The sequence below is a fragment of the Brachionichthys hirsutus genome, chromosome 3, assembly GCF_040956055.1.
Source record: "Brachionichthys hirsutus isolate HB-005 chromosome 3, CSIRO-AGI_Bhir_v1, whole genome shotgun sequence".
NCBI classification, from domain to species: domain Eukaryota; kingdom Metazoa; phylum Chordata; class Actinopteri; order Lophiiformes; family Brachionichthyidae; genus Brachionichthys; species Brachionichthys hirsutus.
This window is the reverse complement of record NC_090899.1, coordinates 1,501,498-1,516,081: the sequence shown is the minus strand read 5'-3', so window position 1 is coordinate 1,516,081 and position 14,584 is coordinate 1,501,498. Positions and strand designations below refer to the sequence as shown.

Below are 14,584 nucleotides of genomic sequence, written 5' to 3'. Positions count from 1 at the left end.
TCTACCTCGCCTTCTGTGTGTTTTAACAGATGCTCAGGGGAAGGGGGAACGCCGGACGGGGAACAGGCCGTTATTCCAGACTGTTACGCTCTGCAGCGCGACTGGAATTTGTTTTGTTGATCCTAATTTATGTCCGATGGAATTAATCCCGACTGAATGTGGACGTAGAGCCATTCGCCCTCTCCGTCACCAGATTAAGGCGTTCAAGCGTTTCCTGTTTGATTTCTGGTCGATGTTTTCGACATGAGCGAGATCATGAACAAGCTGTTGTTAGCACGCTAGCATATTTTTTCCTCAAGGTCAGAAGGGTCAGATGCCAGCATCCCACAACGATTCCAGTCTTTCGTTGCTCCTCTCCAAGCTTCTTTGAAACGCATTGGTGGCAGAGAATTTTAAAACGGATGCAAGATCACAAACATCCAAATATATTTTGCCTGTATTAGACAGGAAGTGTTTGTGTAGTCCTTTTAGACGGCCTTTGTTTCACCTCTGACTTCCTGTTTTCATGATAAGCTACAGCAATCAGCCTGTTTTGAACGACAACACTTTAATCGTTCTCTAATTTCTCATTTACTTGGTTTTCTCCCATTTTTTTCTCCTTTGAATGACATAGAAATGTAAGAAAAAAACAACAACAACAACAACACACAAAGTTGATGAGCATTCTGGCGGCGCTAGCCGGGAAGCAGAGCCGTATGACGGCGTGAAAATCCGCCTCCATCCTAATCTGTCTACTTACTACAAAGCCTGCTCCGCGAGCCACCCATGCTAACTCAACCGCGCGTTTGCCCTTGCGTCGGGGCAACCCATCCACCACGGTGTCATTAAAGAGCCATTTGCCGTCGGAGGGGGCAGGTGATTAAACTCTGCACTCTGGGAAGCCTTTGGTAATCCATATCTTCAGTCGGTGACCGAACCGGCTCTTTGAGGGCACGTTAAGAACTCATCCCGTCTCATTAATGGAGATAATGACTGCAATCAATCTAACGTTTGTATGGGCAGCAAAAGTAGGAGGAAGGAGAGCAGAGGATGATGGAGAGATTGGCGAGAGGTAGAAGAAAGGGAGGATCAGAACCGAGAACGAATGGGGATGGATTTGGAAGCCAAAGGCGGGGCTGGGGGGGGAGAGGAGAGAAGTTAAATCGGAAGTTGAAAAGTAAAGTTTGAGGCCGAAGAACGGAGGGATCGGGTGTGGGAAGCGAGGAGGAAGAGGAGTAAAGAGATGGCGAGTATGGGATGCAATTAAAGAAGGAGAAGTGGAGCTGGTGGGAGGCACAGATAGGAGTGCTGTGCCCCCCCCCCCCCCTCCTCCTCCTCCGTTTGTACCATCCTCCATTCAAAGCAAGTAAATGAGAAAAAGAGTCACGCTTGAATCCTTCCTTGAACGGCGGATTGATAAAGTGAAACATTAGCATTCAACGCTACGAGGGCACCGACGGAGAGCACCGACGGAGGGGAATAAAGGTGACCCGACATATTGAACCGCAGCAGGGATCATTTCTCTCTTCTCTCCTTCTTTCAAAAGCAAATGATCCGCACCGAATTTCTGTTGGGATGTTTCCGTGGTTACGCACTGATATCCAGAAGCAGACATTCGAGCTAATCGCACACCCATCAGGTCTGGAACTGGTTCTGATGTCTGACTGACAGAGGAGGGTTTGAGTCCAACCCAGACTTTGCTACAAAGGGGGGGGGGCTGAGGATGGAGATGCCGGGGGCGGAGCCTGAGCTAGCCTCCTGCTACCTGGTACAGCTGCTGTCAGCGCTAGCGTGGCTCCCCTGACAATCTGCTCTTTAATAGCTAATATCAGGGTACATTTCCTCAGGCGCTGGGCTGGAACTGAGCGATGGCAGGTTCAGCCCCCCCCCCCCCCCCCCCCCCCCCCCCCCCCCCCCCTCCCCCCCCCCTCCGCCCCCGGCCGGCGAATGGCGAGATGAAACACAAGCACAATCCTGACAGGCGGCCGCTAAGTCACCCAAGTCATCTGTACCGTCTCGCTGCGCCCAGCTGTCCATCAAGCGGAGGGCAGACACTTCAGCGATAAAGTAAATAACAGGTTGTCATGGAAACCCTTTACAGATGCACATGGCATTCGTATGAAGCAGGTGTATTTTTAGGTTAGATCAGGGATCCCCAAACACCGGCAATGGACCCGACGTTAAGCGCGCGCGCGCGCACACACACACACGCACACGCACACGCACACACACACACACCTCAGAGGCGCTCAGCAACAAATGGTTGTTAATCATTCCAGTGCTCTTTAGCATCTCGACGCGTCTCTCTGTCCCATCTACAGTGTGTGGGGGTGGCTAACGAATACTAATGTGCTCAGGTGTCAGAAGAATTAACCGAGGCGAGGAAAACGCTGCATTATCGTGGGGGCTCAAGTATTTGATGGTAAATCGGTGGCACCAAACCGGCTCTAATGAAAAGCCGAGTTCATGGACGTCGAGAGAGTGGGAAGGAACGACGGGGAGGAGAGTTCTGTTTGCTTTTGTAGAGCGGGCTAAAATTACCAGGGAAAACCAGACGCTCAGTAGTGACTTTATTCCAACGTTCCACATGCCGGGATCAGTCCGGGAACTCTTAGCGTCGGCCAATCAGGAGCTGTTTTGGTGGAATCCATTCACAGTGAGGCTGTTTTGAATGAAAACACCGTCAAACATTTAAGATGGGTGAAATTTGAAAAAGTAATCGTACACTTCAGATTCAGAATACTTCATTAATCCCAAAGGGAAATTGAGGGAAGAGGGAACTAGAGTCTTTGGGGGGGGGGGATTCCAGCTTTGCAGATAGCAACTATGCTAAATCAGGTTTGTCACCACTTGCTAACCATAAAAAATATGAACATTGTAATCAGCAATGAAAATATTTATCTGGAAACCTGCTGCCTACACTACCCACAATGCAACGGCTCGTGCTGCGTTGTCCTCCTCAGGCACTTCATGCACTATTTATTCATCAGATCTTTATACGATGCATCGTTTTCTTTTTTTATTGTGCTGTCTAAAGTCAGAGTTGTTTGTTTGCATTATTGCCCCGAGAAAGATGTCCTTCAGGGGGCAATAAAGTATTCTTACGTTTTTGCTTGGCTAACCGCTAACGGAGCCTGAAGCCGCTAGTTTCAAGCATGATATAAAAGAGCGTCACGTCTCCCTGAGGAGCCTCAAAATGTTTCTGTGGCTTTTTTCCCCCACATCATCCCACGCTTACAAAGTTTGTTCTTTCTAATAAACGGAAGAATTCGCTTGAGTTGGTTGGAGAACATGCAGGAAGGATGTTCCTGTTTGTCCTCTGCATCTGTAGTTGTTTAATGATGAAGACAACAACTCCCATGATGCCACAGCCCACACAGCGGAAGGTCTAAGATGACTCAGGGTGTTCAAAATGAATAAACAAGATATAATCCAATAATAATTAGCTTTGCTTTCATTCCTCTGATGTGAATTCAGATGTAAAATAAGATGAATCAAACCCAGACAGCCAGATGTGTTTGTTATGAGTACAGAAAATGTCTTCATCGGCTGCATGAAATACTTCCTCCAAAGTATTAATTCATAATTCAAGAAGCGCCATCATCATAAAAAAGGATACAGCGAATCTGGCTGGTTAATTAGTTCGTCTTGGATACTCAAGGATCCCGCGGTGCTCGAACGTCCCACGGCTAATCCTTAATGTGGTTGTAGAAAAGTTAATGAAGAGGAGGAACGAGTGAAGAAGCAGCGGCAGCAGAGCCAACGCAGGCTCAGACCATTAAATATGAAAGCCTGCGATGTTGGAGGATTTCTCTGGGCTGCACGGATCAATCCATCATATTTTAAAAGTGAAAGCATCAATAAAAAATCTCCAGAAAAGTCGAAGAACGATTCCCTGGTGCAGGAAATGCATCTGAGATGTGATTGCATTGCGTGAGTCGGATGAAAGCCGGAGAAAAAAGTCAACAAAACCATCGATTGTTTTATAAATTAAATAGAATATATTGTATATATTTAAATTAAATTACATTTCTTGCAGTTTAAAATGTGCTGCTGCTGCCCTTAAATGAAAATATATGTAATAATTGAATAAACACAATAAAATGTGGCCCTTCACACTGACATGAATAAAATATAGGAGGAAATTTAACAGGATTAAAAGACTCTTAACGTCTCAGAGCGGTGCAGAGGATTGTTTTAATTCTCTCCTCGCCTGCTCTGGAACATTATTGATGTTCGCAGCGTTTATGAAGCCGATCACTTCCACTCAGACCTGATGAGCGTACCTGAATGTCGGATTTAAACCTCGAGCATCTTTTAAACTTTAAGTCTGACTTGGTTAAACGAAAGCTCCAGAAATATGCTCCTGATTTAAATCTCTGTGGAAAAAGAAAGCCACGGGTAAAACGGCCCAACATGTCCCCCGTCCCCCCCCCAAAAAGAAAAATCATGTTACTGTTAAATCGGAAGATTTTTATTGGGCCAAATTCATGACATAAGAAGCCCCAGAAAGTCTCCTACAGGAGGAGGCGGGGAGGTCACGATGCTATCCTCGGTGGGAACAGATTAAATCCTTTAGAACAGCTGCATCTGGTTCCTGCCGGGTCGGAACGCTGAGTTTTCCTTTCAGTATTTTCGAGATTTGAGAGCAGCGGGAATAATAACGCTTTTCAGATTAACCCAGGCGGAGATAACCGGGTTTAAAACAGACACCTGGATGCAAGGAGATGAATAAGTCTCAGTCGGGAAGCTAACCGGAAAAATGCAATCCAAAACTGGATAATAGGAAAATGTGCAAATGTGACATTGTGGACACGGAGGCTGGAGCTGACGGTGATTTAAGGGGGGGGGGGGGCACCTTGAGGCAAAATGCCATCAGTGCCTGGCTGGAATGTTGAAACTCGCTCCATCTGCTTTAACGTGAATCTCCGCTTGAATGAAAACTGGTCCTTTTTTTTTTAATTTTACTTGGTGTGAGTTCTCGGGGGGTTCTGAAACGACCCCCCCGCTGAGTCGCTGACACGGAACAAAAACACCGGAAGTGATGTCGGCGGCGCAGCTGCAGTTCAAACGAGGCGCAACGAACACGTACGCGAAACCAGCGAAGAAGAAAGAAGTGGCGTGAAAGTAAATTGCACGAGAAGGGCGGCGGTCGGGGTTGCTGGTGCGAGTTTACAGCTGCTTTCACAGATGGCGTTGTTGGCGCGCCCGCCGGCAACGTCTCCCCCCTCGAAGGCATTTGTGATGTCGGACACGGAAACCGATGAACGCTGCAGCAGCAGAGCCAAGAATGGAGAGAGGGAATTCAACTTGAAGCCTGCCAGCTTGTTGCCTTCGCTCAATGCGTGGGGCGTGGCCAACCAACGCGGTGATCCCGATCAGCCCTGTGCATAATGTATAATCCATATATACTATCATGTAATGGCCGTAACCCATCCAACCCATGCTACGATAAACAGGAACGCACGCTAACGGCCTCTGAGCCGCCCGCTAGCCTCTCCTGGTTTCGTCGGCAGTCTCTAGTCCAAGTGCACTGAGCTCATACGACGGATTTACTCGACGATGCTCGCACGCTTGGCTGCTAAAGCCGATTCCGACCCGCTTTCATTTACGTCTAGCTGTCTCTGAGTGGGCAGCCGGCCATCGGCGGCGCAGCCAACACAAAGATCTAATCAACACCGAGTGCATCCAACTCCTGGGGCGACAAGCAAAGCTAAAGGTGCGTTGGTCGGGTCCGGCGTTCGTTCCCTACGGAAGGGCAGGGAGGGAAGCCCAAACCTTTCCTGTCGGCGCCGTCGGGGACCTGCGAGGGGTCGATGGTGATCTCCTGGTTGGCGGTTTCCTTGGTGACGGCTGAGGCTTTGAGCTTACTCCTCGGCGCATCCAGGGCTTTAAGCTTCTTGGCGTGTTTGGTCCCCTTGTAGTGGGCCAAGGCTTGGCTCTGCAAGGAGAACAAATAACAGGCTCAATTTAACCTTGGGGAAGCGGCTAAAGGCAGAAGCCAGGGCAAAATGAAAGATGGAAAGTCTCGAGGAGCGCGGCCAACGAAGCAGACTCGGCGTAATTAGCAGGGGGGGGGGGGGCAGTTGATCACGAGAAGCGTTAATGTTTGAAAATGCTGTTCTCTTAAATTAACACGCACAAATAATCGGTTTCCAAAGTAATCCAAGTGCCGTTTTTTTAATTTAATGTGTTTTCCCCTGAGGAAACACAGCATTGTAGGAACTTTTCTATTGTTTCGGTGTTTCGTGCTCGTAATCAAACATTTTCTTGTAATCTTGAGTCTTATTTATTTACTAAACTAGTAGCAATGAAATCAGCATTCCGGTGAATATGAGGACCGGGAATAACGGACGATTCCTGATGTATAATTTACGGCTTGGCCACACAAAACCTCACCTCACAAGATATGAATGCAAAGACTTTGAGCCGTCCTCGTTTACCTCCTCACACTTCCCTACACACTTTGCCCGCGGCAATGAGGCAGGAACCAGGAGAGACACGATTGCCTCTCGGAATGAATGAGGACGTCCCCGGAAGACATTTGTAAGCATCTTTATTTATGGGCCGCTGTGGGGAATTGTCACTAAAGACTGTCGGGACAAAGATGCCCCCCGCTCCAGGCCGTTTTCTCAGCACTAGCTAAATATTGTTCCCTCTGTTCCTTTTCACTAATTACCTTCTGTTGCCACGGTGACAATCAGCTTCTTTTAACTGGATCACCTTGATATGTTATTTCAAAGGGTCCCATTTCCTCCAAAAAGTGCTTAGAAAAATCTACGTAATGGAATCCGAAAAGTAGAGATGTGAGCTGCCAGAAATTCATAGCTGAGTGATTTTTCTTGGCGAAGGTCGTGAAAAAGCTGAGGCGCCCTAAACGCTTTGCCGTTTGTCGCAGGAACCATTTTCGGATGAGGCGTCGAGCAGAGCTCGTTCTGGCGTGAGCAGATCCGTCCTGACCGACACTCATCGCTCACCGGGTACCAAAGAAGCTGCCATATTCCGTTGTCATGACACCCAGGTGATGCGGATGGCTGTTTAATGCGAATGCGCCGATAATTCCACTATAATTAGAGCAATGAAGTGGAAGAATTGCCTGAACTCCAAATCTGACACACGCATGATTAAAAACTGGGAACCAAATCATTCGTTTTCCCTCCAGGTGCTCGGCAAGAGGGAAAAAACATCAAACGATACACGCACCTCCGATGGGAGGAATGTATGGGCGTTCCATCAACACCGATTATATTTAAGCTTCATGGAGTTAAGTAATAAAAAAAAGCAAATGATGATAAAACAATACTGAATGCATTTATTTGCTTTAATCCGGTGAAAGGAGAAGATATAATCCTTCATCAAAGGATGTCAAACTTTATCCTCATCGCCAGACACGCTAATGTTAGCACCTTTCTTGCTGCTAGCGTTGTTTCTAACTTCTGACCTTTTTTTAGTCTGACATCATCTGTATAGTTTACCTTCTTAATCCAGAGTGGTGGTTGTAATTTGCATATTGGCATGGGCGTATCAAGGGGTGGGGCAAGAAGGGGCACTGGCAACAACTGAAATGTGATTGGTCACTGAAGTGCCCCTCCTGATTTGATAGTTTTCGGTTGGATAATCTAGTCTGGGAGCCTCTAAATTCAAAAACTGTTATTTGGCTAGAAATAATCAAAACTGATTTAAAAGAGAAAAAGAAAAGGGTAGTTTAATGTTGCGGTGGGATTGCTCCAGGGATCAGTTCTGAGACCCTTTTTATTTGGCATGGTGATGGATAGACTAACGGATGAGGTGAAACAGGAATCCCCTTGGAATATGGTGTTTTGCAGATGACATTGCGCTCTGCAGTGGGAGCAGGTAGAGGAGAATCTAGAGAAGTGGAGGTCTGCTCTAGAAGAGAGCGGAATGAAGGTGAGCGCCGGCTCCAGAGCTCCGGCTCCACCTTGGCGCCGGGCTTCTCACAGCTTTTGTTTGTTCTCAGCCTTCATCGCTTCTCGGGTGATGTTAGACGTTCTCCCGGGCTGCCCGGGCACACGCGGGTTCTCTGATGTACCGCGATGCATGACGCAGCCGCTGGCCTTCACTTCAGGATTCCGCTGCAACAGACTTGTTTAAGAGCTTGAATACCAAAGTAGACAGCACTCAGGGAACGCACCGCTCTGCCAAGGTAGCTCAGTTAGCCTCTGGCCCATCACCAATATGTAATGGATTGTTTCTTGGGTCGTGCCCTAACCTCTCCGATAAAATCCATCAAGATCCGTCGGCAACCTTTTGGAGAACGACAGAGAAACGCTGCCAGAAACATAACCTCCTTGGCAAAGATAAATCAGCTGGCACTATATCCTGAAAGAGAAAGGAGTGACGCTAATGCAGCCAGAGCTTTACACTGCGTAGACGTAGCTACGCACCATTAATATCGATCTAAGCTAACGGTTAGCTGCGGTTGGAAATGTGGCGGAAGGTGCGAAAATGCGGTCAGAAGATTCTTCCCACCAGGAGAAATGATTTTATAATTGTTTGTAAAGCGTGTTCAATCGATCTCTGCTTATTTACTTTGACGCCTGAACGCACCACGAATACAGCAATCCTGTTTCTTTTCATGTTGTCTAAATTAATCCCAGTATTCCTTGGATTTAACGCCTTGTAGTCGCTCACGCTCGCTCAGTTCACGGGACTCTTTGCTCGCTAGCTAGCTGCTAATCCACTCAATTCTGTTTTTATCCAGCCAGAGTCAAACACGGAGCGCAACAATTCTGGTCATGAGACCTTTAAATCGAATTCCTTTGTTCTAAAATTCATCTATTTGGATGTTGGAGGGGAAACTCCTCATTTTTAAGACGTACATGTAATTTTAAATGGTAGGGGAAAAAATCGGGAAAACATTAAGCAGGGATATCAGAGTTTAGATCACGATACATTATGAACCTTAAGAAAGCTTCATCCATCGAAGCCAAAGATGTTTCAGCTGAAACAGAAACCAGCGAATGAAGCTATAAAACAACTTTAATAAATTAAAAAAAAGAATTCACAAATATTTAGTTATTGATTTACCAATGTTTTGGAAATGTTATGTTTGCCTTTGGTCCAGAAAGCATCTGAAATAATCTCAAACAGACGGATGAAACCGGAGGAGGTAGGCGTCGTGGAACGTTTTCTCCCCGGCCGCTGAGAAATAATGACATTATTGTCTTAACAAAACTCAGATGTTTTCACATCGCAGCATTAAAAGACGCTTCCAGCAGTGACGTCTAAAGCTATGTGTGAGCTGCATGCCGGCATCATTTCTAAAGGCTGCTTGTCTTCTTTGTAATTATGTGTGCTTTTGTTCAACTTCATGGGCCTTCATTGAAGTAATGATATTTTAATTTCCTTGTTGAAAGTTGCTCTGAATTCATAACAAAAAATGTCACCCCCTCTGGAGTTGGACTTTTGAATTTGTGTTTCTATTTTTAGCCAAGACATAAATCCTCAGGACAAAGATCCTCCAGAGTACAATCGTTATCGGGTCTCCAGGGGCAACCCTGTCAATGACAACCAAGATTTTTATTTTCAGGGTTACATTTTAGTTGGATCACCACAGATATTATCAAAAAGGTTTTGAATACAGAAACAAGAATTATAAGCGTAAACGCTTAACTCGAGGCTCTGACTCTCAGGTCTCAGGGTCAACTTTTCAAACATCGCCTTTGCTCGTAGTTTTCTTAGAAAGAAAGCATAACGCCAGAATCATACCCAAATTCAACTTGACGCAAGAGTGGGTGGGAACTTTGACCTCGCTTTGTGGGAGGTGGGATCATCTTCATCAAACCTGAAAGCCCAACCTGAGGGCGCTTCCCAAATCACAAATGAGGGTGCTCGCTCTCATTCACCAGCGCTCTCAGACACTCTCTCTCTCGCTCTCTCGCTCTCTCGCTCTCTCGTCTTTTTTAAGGCAATGACTGTCACAAGATTTATTTCTAATATCACAGGAAAGTCCCGTCGTCCAGTGATTGATGGCGGTCGCCCAGCGCCCGAGCAAATCGCCAATATGCTTCTTCTGACCCGTTAGCTCGATGACCGAATCGCTTCGTAAACTCCCCACGACGCCCGTCCAGCAGCCGAGCTCTGGCTCCCGCTATCTGGCTCGTTGATTGTGATCCTAAAATGGTTGTTGCGGTCTTGGAAAAAATTCCTGTGGAAAATGGATTCAACTGAGGGGACATGTTTTGGGTTTTTTTGTCGCATCTACAGGAAAAAAAAAGTGCTCTAATTTATGTAACTTTTGCAAAATCTGGAATTTCTTCATGGAAAATGCAGATTTTTCGTGTTTGGCACGTTTGGCAATGAAGGGTTAAACGTGGGACGAGGTAATGCAGCGGAGGAAATGTTGTAAAAGCATGAAGTGTTTTCATTTTCTAACCGCTTATTCCGTTATCGGGTCGCGGGCCAAGCCGGAGCCAATCCCAGCAGTCAATGGGCGAGAGGCAGGGGACACCCTGGACAAGCCGCCAGTTCATCGCAGGGCAACATAGAGGCATACAACCAGCCACACACACACTCACACCTACGGGCAATCTAGTGTCACCAATCAGCCTAGGCTGCATGTTTTTGGTGGTGGGAGGAGGCCGGAGAACCCGGTGAGGACCCACGCAGACACGGGGAGAACATGCAAACTCCTCACAGAATGGCCACAAGCCGGAGACGAACCTGCTACCATCTCGCTGTGAGGCAACAGTGCTTACCACTGCGCCACCGAGCCGCCAACAGCATGAAGTGTAAACATGAAATAAAGCGTCTCCTTTTAGGAGGATAAATGACATCGGAGTTCCGGCGACTCACTCGGAGTCCTGTTTTATGTTCTGGAGCTGGAAACATGAATCCATCAAGCAAAGCAAGAACGTCTTGAAGTCTTTGAACTAAAGACCCATTGTTGTCTTCCTGTCTCGGGCCATTAGGCGTTTTGCAGAGACGCTCTCACCCGATTGACAGGTGAGCCGGGGCGATGGTATGACGGACAGCCGAGAGGCACGACATCATAACCCCGCCCTCGGTAATCACCTTCACATTCAGCGTAAGAAATGGATTGATTGCTCCCCTAATGAAGGAGCGACGGCGTCGCTGCTCAGGGACGCCACTGACGGAACAACACGCGGCTCCGGCAGTGATTTTCTGTTAAATGGTTTTGATTACTTTCAAAGTAGAATGGAGCTGAGGTGCGGGGGGGGGAATCGAAAACCCATCTGTTGGACCGCTGGCTGGATTTAGCGAGCTCGTACTGAAGCAATGCGGGTCACGTGCGTCCGCTAATCTGCTTCTGATGTTGTTGCATTAAGGTGCATGTTACAAACAGCTGGGCGTGAACAGCATCTTCCGACATCAAAGTAGATCTCCTTTGCTTTTAGATAAATACCTTTTTGGATGCGCGGCCGTGACATTTGAACCTTCCTCTTCCAAAGAGAGCCCGCTCACCTGCGAGTTGAACCTCAGCTGGCAAACGCCGCAGGAGGCGTGCTTCCTCTTGGCGGTGGGCGGGAGGCCGAGGGTGTGATGGAGGATGGCCTTCTGCACCGGGTCCATCTGGAGGCGGAGAAACAGAGAGGCTAATTAAAACGCCAGCGCTTCCTGGCTCCGACGGACATGAAGAACTCTTTGCCCTTTTAGCCACTCGTGGAACACGCGTCGGGGAATCTTGTTGTGACGGCGGAAGGCGGGACCCGGCGGCATCAGCGAGTCTTTTCATTATCGTGAGAGAATTCCCAACAAGAAGCTAAAACCAACAATGGATTTAACGCGCTAGTCCGCTAGCGCTTTACGGCAATATTTCATGTCCACAATAATCATAACAAAGGCTTACTGTTGTATGTCCTGAAATATTCTGAGCAGTCTGAGTTTATTAAAGTAGCAGAGCTGTGTCTGACAACGAAGTCCATGGACGAGGCTGACGTCAGCCGGCCTCTCGCTGTAAAGCACGCCTTAATCCGAGGCAATCTCGACGTTTTATTGTTTACAGTGTTTAGTCTTCCTTGGTCTGCAGATGTTTTCTTTTCCAATGTTGCTGCTAATATCCCTGCGATGAAGCGACGTATAAATGTGGCATAAAAGCTATAAATATAGAAGAACTGGATAAAAGAAATTTGCAATTCTAATCCTACAGATTTGAATCAAGATTAAACTGCATCATGACCTTCAAACGTTACTGTGCAGAAATGAGTTAAATCAAAAATGTTCTCTAATAACTATAAACCACTAATGATTCCATTTGGGATTACCGGTAATAAAGTATTCTGAATGTGACTCCGGGTTCTAGGGCGGGTCTTCGTGGTCAGTGAGTCACATTACGAGGGTCCAGCTATCATGGGACGAGAGCTTTTAGCTGCAATGACATAATGGGAAATTATGAGCTGCCTGCGAGGAGGTTTGGGCCGTTTATGTTTTTATTAAACTCATAATATAGAGGGAGTTATTTATTTTATTTTATTTTTTGCACTTTGCCAAAGAGAAGTTGAGTCAATGGTGTCGGTTTTGGCTCGTGGTTCGGGTATTTTTATCGTTGCCCACATTGGCAATGAACAGGCAGTAAAATCAGTGCAAAACAAGTGATGCAAGAAAGCAGGAAATCAGCCGCAGGTTTCAGCAACGGTTGGAAGAAACTTGGCAACAGACACGAAGTCGAGCTGAAACTGGTCTGTTTACATGAGTGAGTGGATTGGGTGCAGCCGGGTGATCTCTAGACCTGAGCCCGACGAGGATGCGATCGGGATGGTCTAAATGTTGGTGGGCTGGATCGTGAGGACCGTAAAGAATGAGTGACAGCGAACGAGAGCAGAGGAAACAGACCGGGCCGATAGACAAACTGCAGGGCTGAATCCAGAGAGGAAAATGAGATAAATAGAAGCCAGTTCTGGCAATGAAATGACAAGAGTCCGAAGGGGAGGCAAGCTCAGACGGTGGGGTAGATACGATCTGGATTGTCTCTGGAACATCTCAGGCTGCAGGAAGGCCCCGGATAAAAACCAGATTAGATTGAGAGGCGCAACCCGATCCGGGGTGAGACTGATAGACGAGGTCAGGTTTAAAACGCCGACGAACAGAAGCACCAGGATGCAAAGACGCCGGCGGATGCACGAACTAGCGCTAATCCTACAGCTTTGTTCCGGATGAGAGGCAATTACACTCCGAAGCAGCAGGTGGCAGTAGTCCAGGTGGATCTTCGACCAATGGCGTTGCAACACAGCATTTTCCTTCCGCAATATCCTCCCTCGCCAATCGGACCGTTTCGGTTGATTTGGGGGGCGTTTTGTTTCCGATTTAATGGATAGGACAGCTGAAGGGAGGGGGGGGGGGGGGGGGGGGGGGTTGGGATATCCAGGCCCTTCGTTGCACCATTCCATCATGAAAATCGTGCCAGTGCTTACTCTGAAATCCTGCTGAGAAACAGGCTGCCTGGAAAACATCAGCTCGATGGCGTGGCTAACGATGTGTTGCATGTTATTGGGAAAGATCCACAGCACACGAGTGGGAATTGATCACTTGAGAGTGACTCTCATTGGCCGTTCCCTTAAAAATAAAGATCAGACAGCATAAATGCTTTCAGCGTCAACCGACTAGGGGGAAACACCAGAAGTGACGGGATGCGACAAGACAAACTTCACATCAGCTCTCTTGTTAAAGACTTCATTCCCGTTTCCTCCGAATGAAGCGCATGTGATGAAACACGGTGAGGACAGTCCGCTCACCAGGCCTTCGCCCTGACTCTGGATCCCGGTCTGGATACGCAACCGTCTACCTTTGCTCTGTAAATCGCACCCAAGTTGTTTTGGGAAGAGAGAAGTAGATGACACTCTTCGCTGGCTGAGCTCGCTGGCGAGGGAGACACGCCCGCAGGGAACCAGATGCGCCGCCGCTCGGTGGGAAGCTGGAAAGCAAACGGCGGTTAGAAACATCTGGGCCCCAAGAGAGCCGATGACCTCTCACTAGAAACATGCGCTGGGCTCCGTGTTATTCCCCCCAGTGCAGATGCTGTCAAATTAATCCGCTATGAGGGCTGAAGAAATGGCACCATCCAGCAAAAATGATTAGGAGAGATGTTTAGTGTGTGTTTGTGGACGGGATCATTAATCACTTGCTATGAAGTGCTGAAGTCCTCTGTGGGAATTTATTCCGCCGTGCTATTATTGGCGCCGCGAATTTCGCAGAATTCCAGACCCTCTTAAGCATTTCCCCCCCGCCCCCCCCCCCAAAAAATCCCTGTCGTGCGACGTTTGATTCCTTCCCTGCGTTGAAACATGATGTGTTCAGGCCTCGTCTGTAAAGAGCAGCTGCAGTAAAAAAAAAAAAAAGGGGGGGGGGGGGGGCGGCATGTTATTCCTCCCCCATCAGCCACCCACAGAGTCACGCCACCACATGAGCCCCCTCCTTCAAGGGACGGGAAGGCTGCCGGAGGAAATGTACCACGACGCACATGTAATCCACATGCAGAAGAAAAAACACACACACACACACACACACACACACACACACCCTGCAGCGTTAAGGCGCCGCGGAAGACCAGAGAGCGGAAGGCAAATGCAACCGGCCGACAATTAAAGAAACGCAAAAGTTGTGAACAGGTTTGATCTCAAGAAGAGTC

The 14,584-nt window shown here is 47.7% G+C and overlaps 1 protein-coding gene across 1 annotated transcript in view; it reads right to left on the bottom strand.

The window, feature by feature from the left end:
- The window catches only part of znf385d (zinc finger protein 385D), a 33,783-nt gene that overhangs the window by 6,121 nt on the left and 13,078 nt on the right, over positions 1–14,584 (bottom strand). Inside the window, exons 3-4 of the mRNA XM_068759997.1 lie at positions 11,425–11,532; positions 5,758–5,920 (exon numbers count right to left, since the gene is read on the bottom strand). Of these exons, the coding sequence (XP_068616098.1) occupies positions 5,758–5,920; positions 11,425–11,532 (271 nt within the window). The remainder of the gene's footprint in view (positions 1–5,757; positions 5,921–11,424; positions 11,533–14,584) is intronic.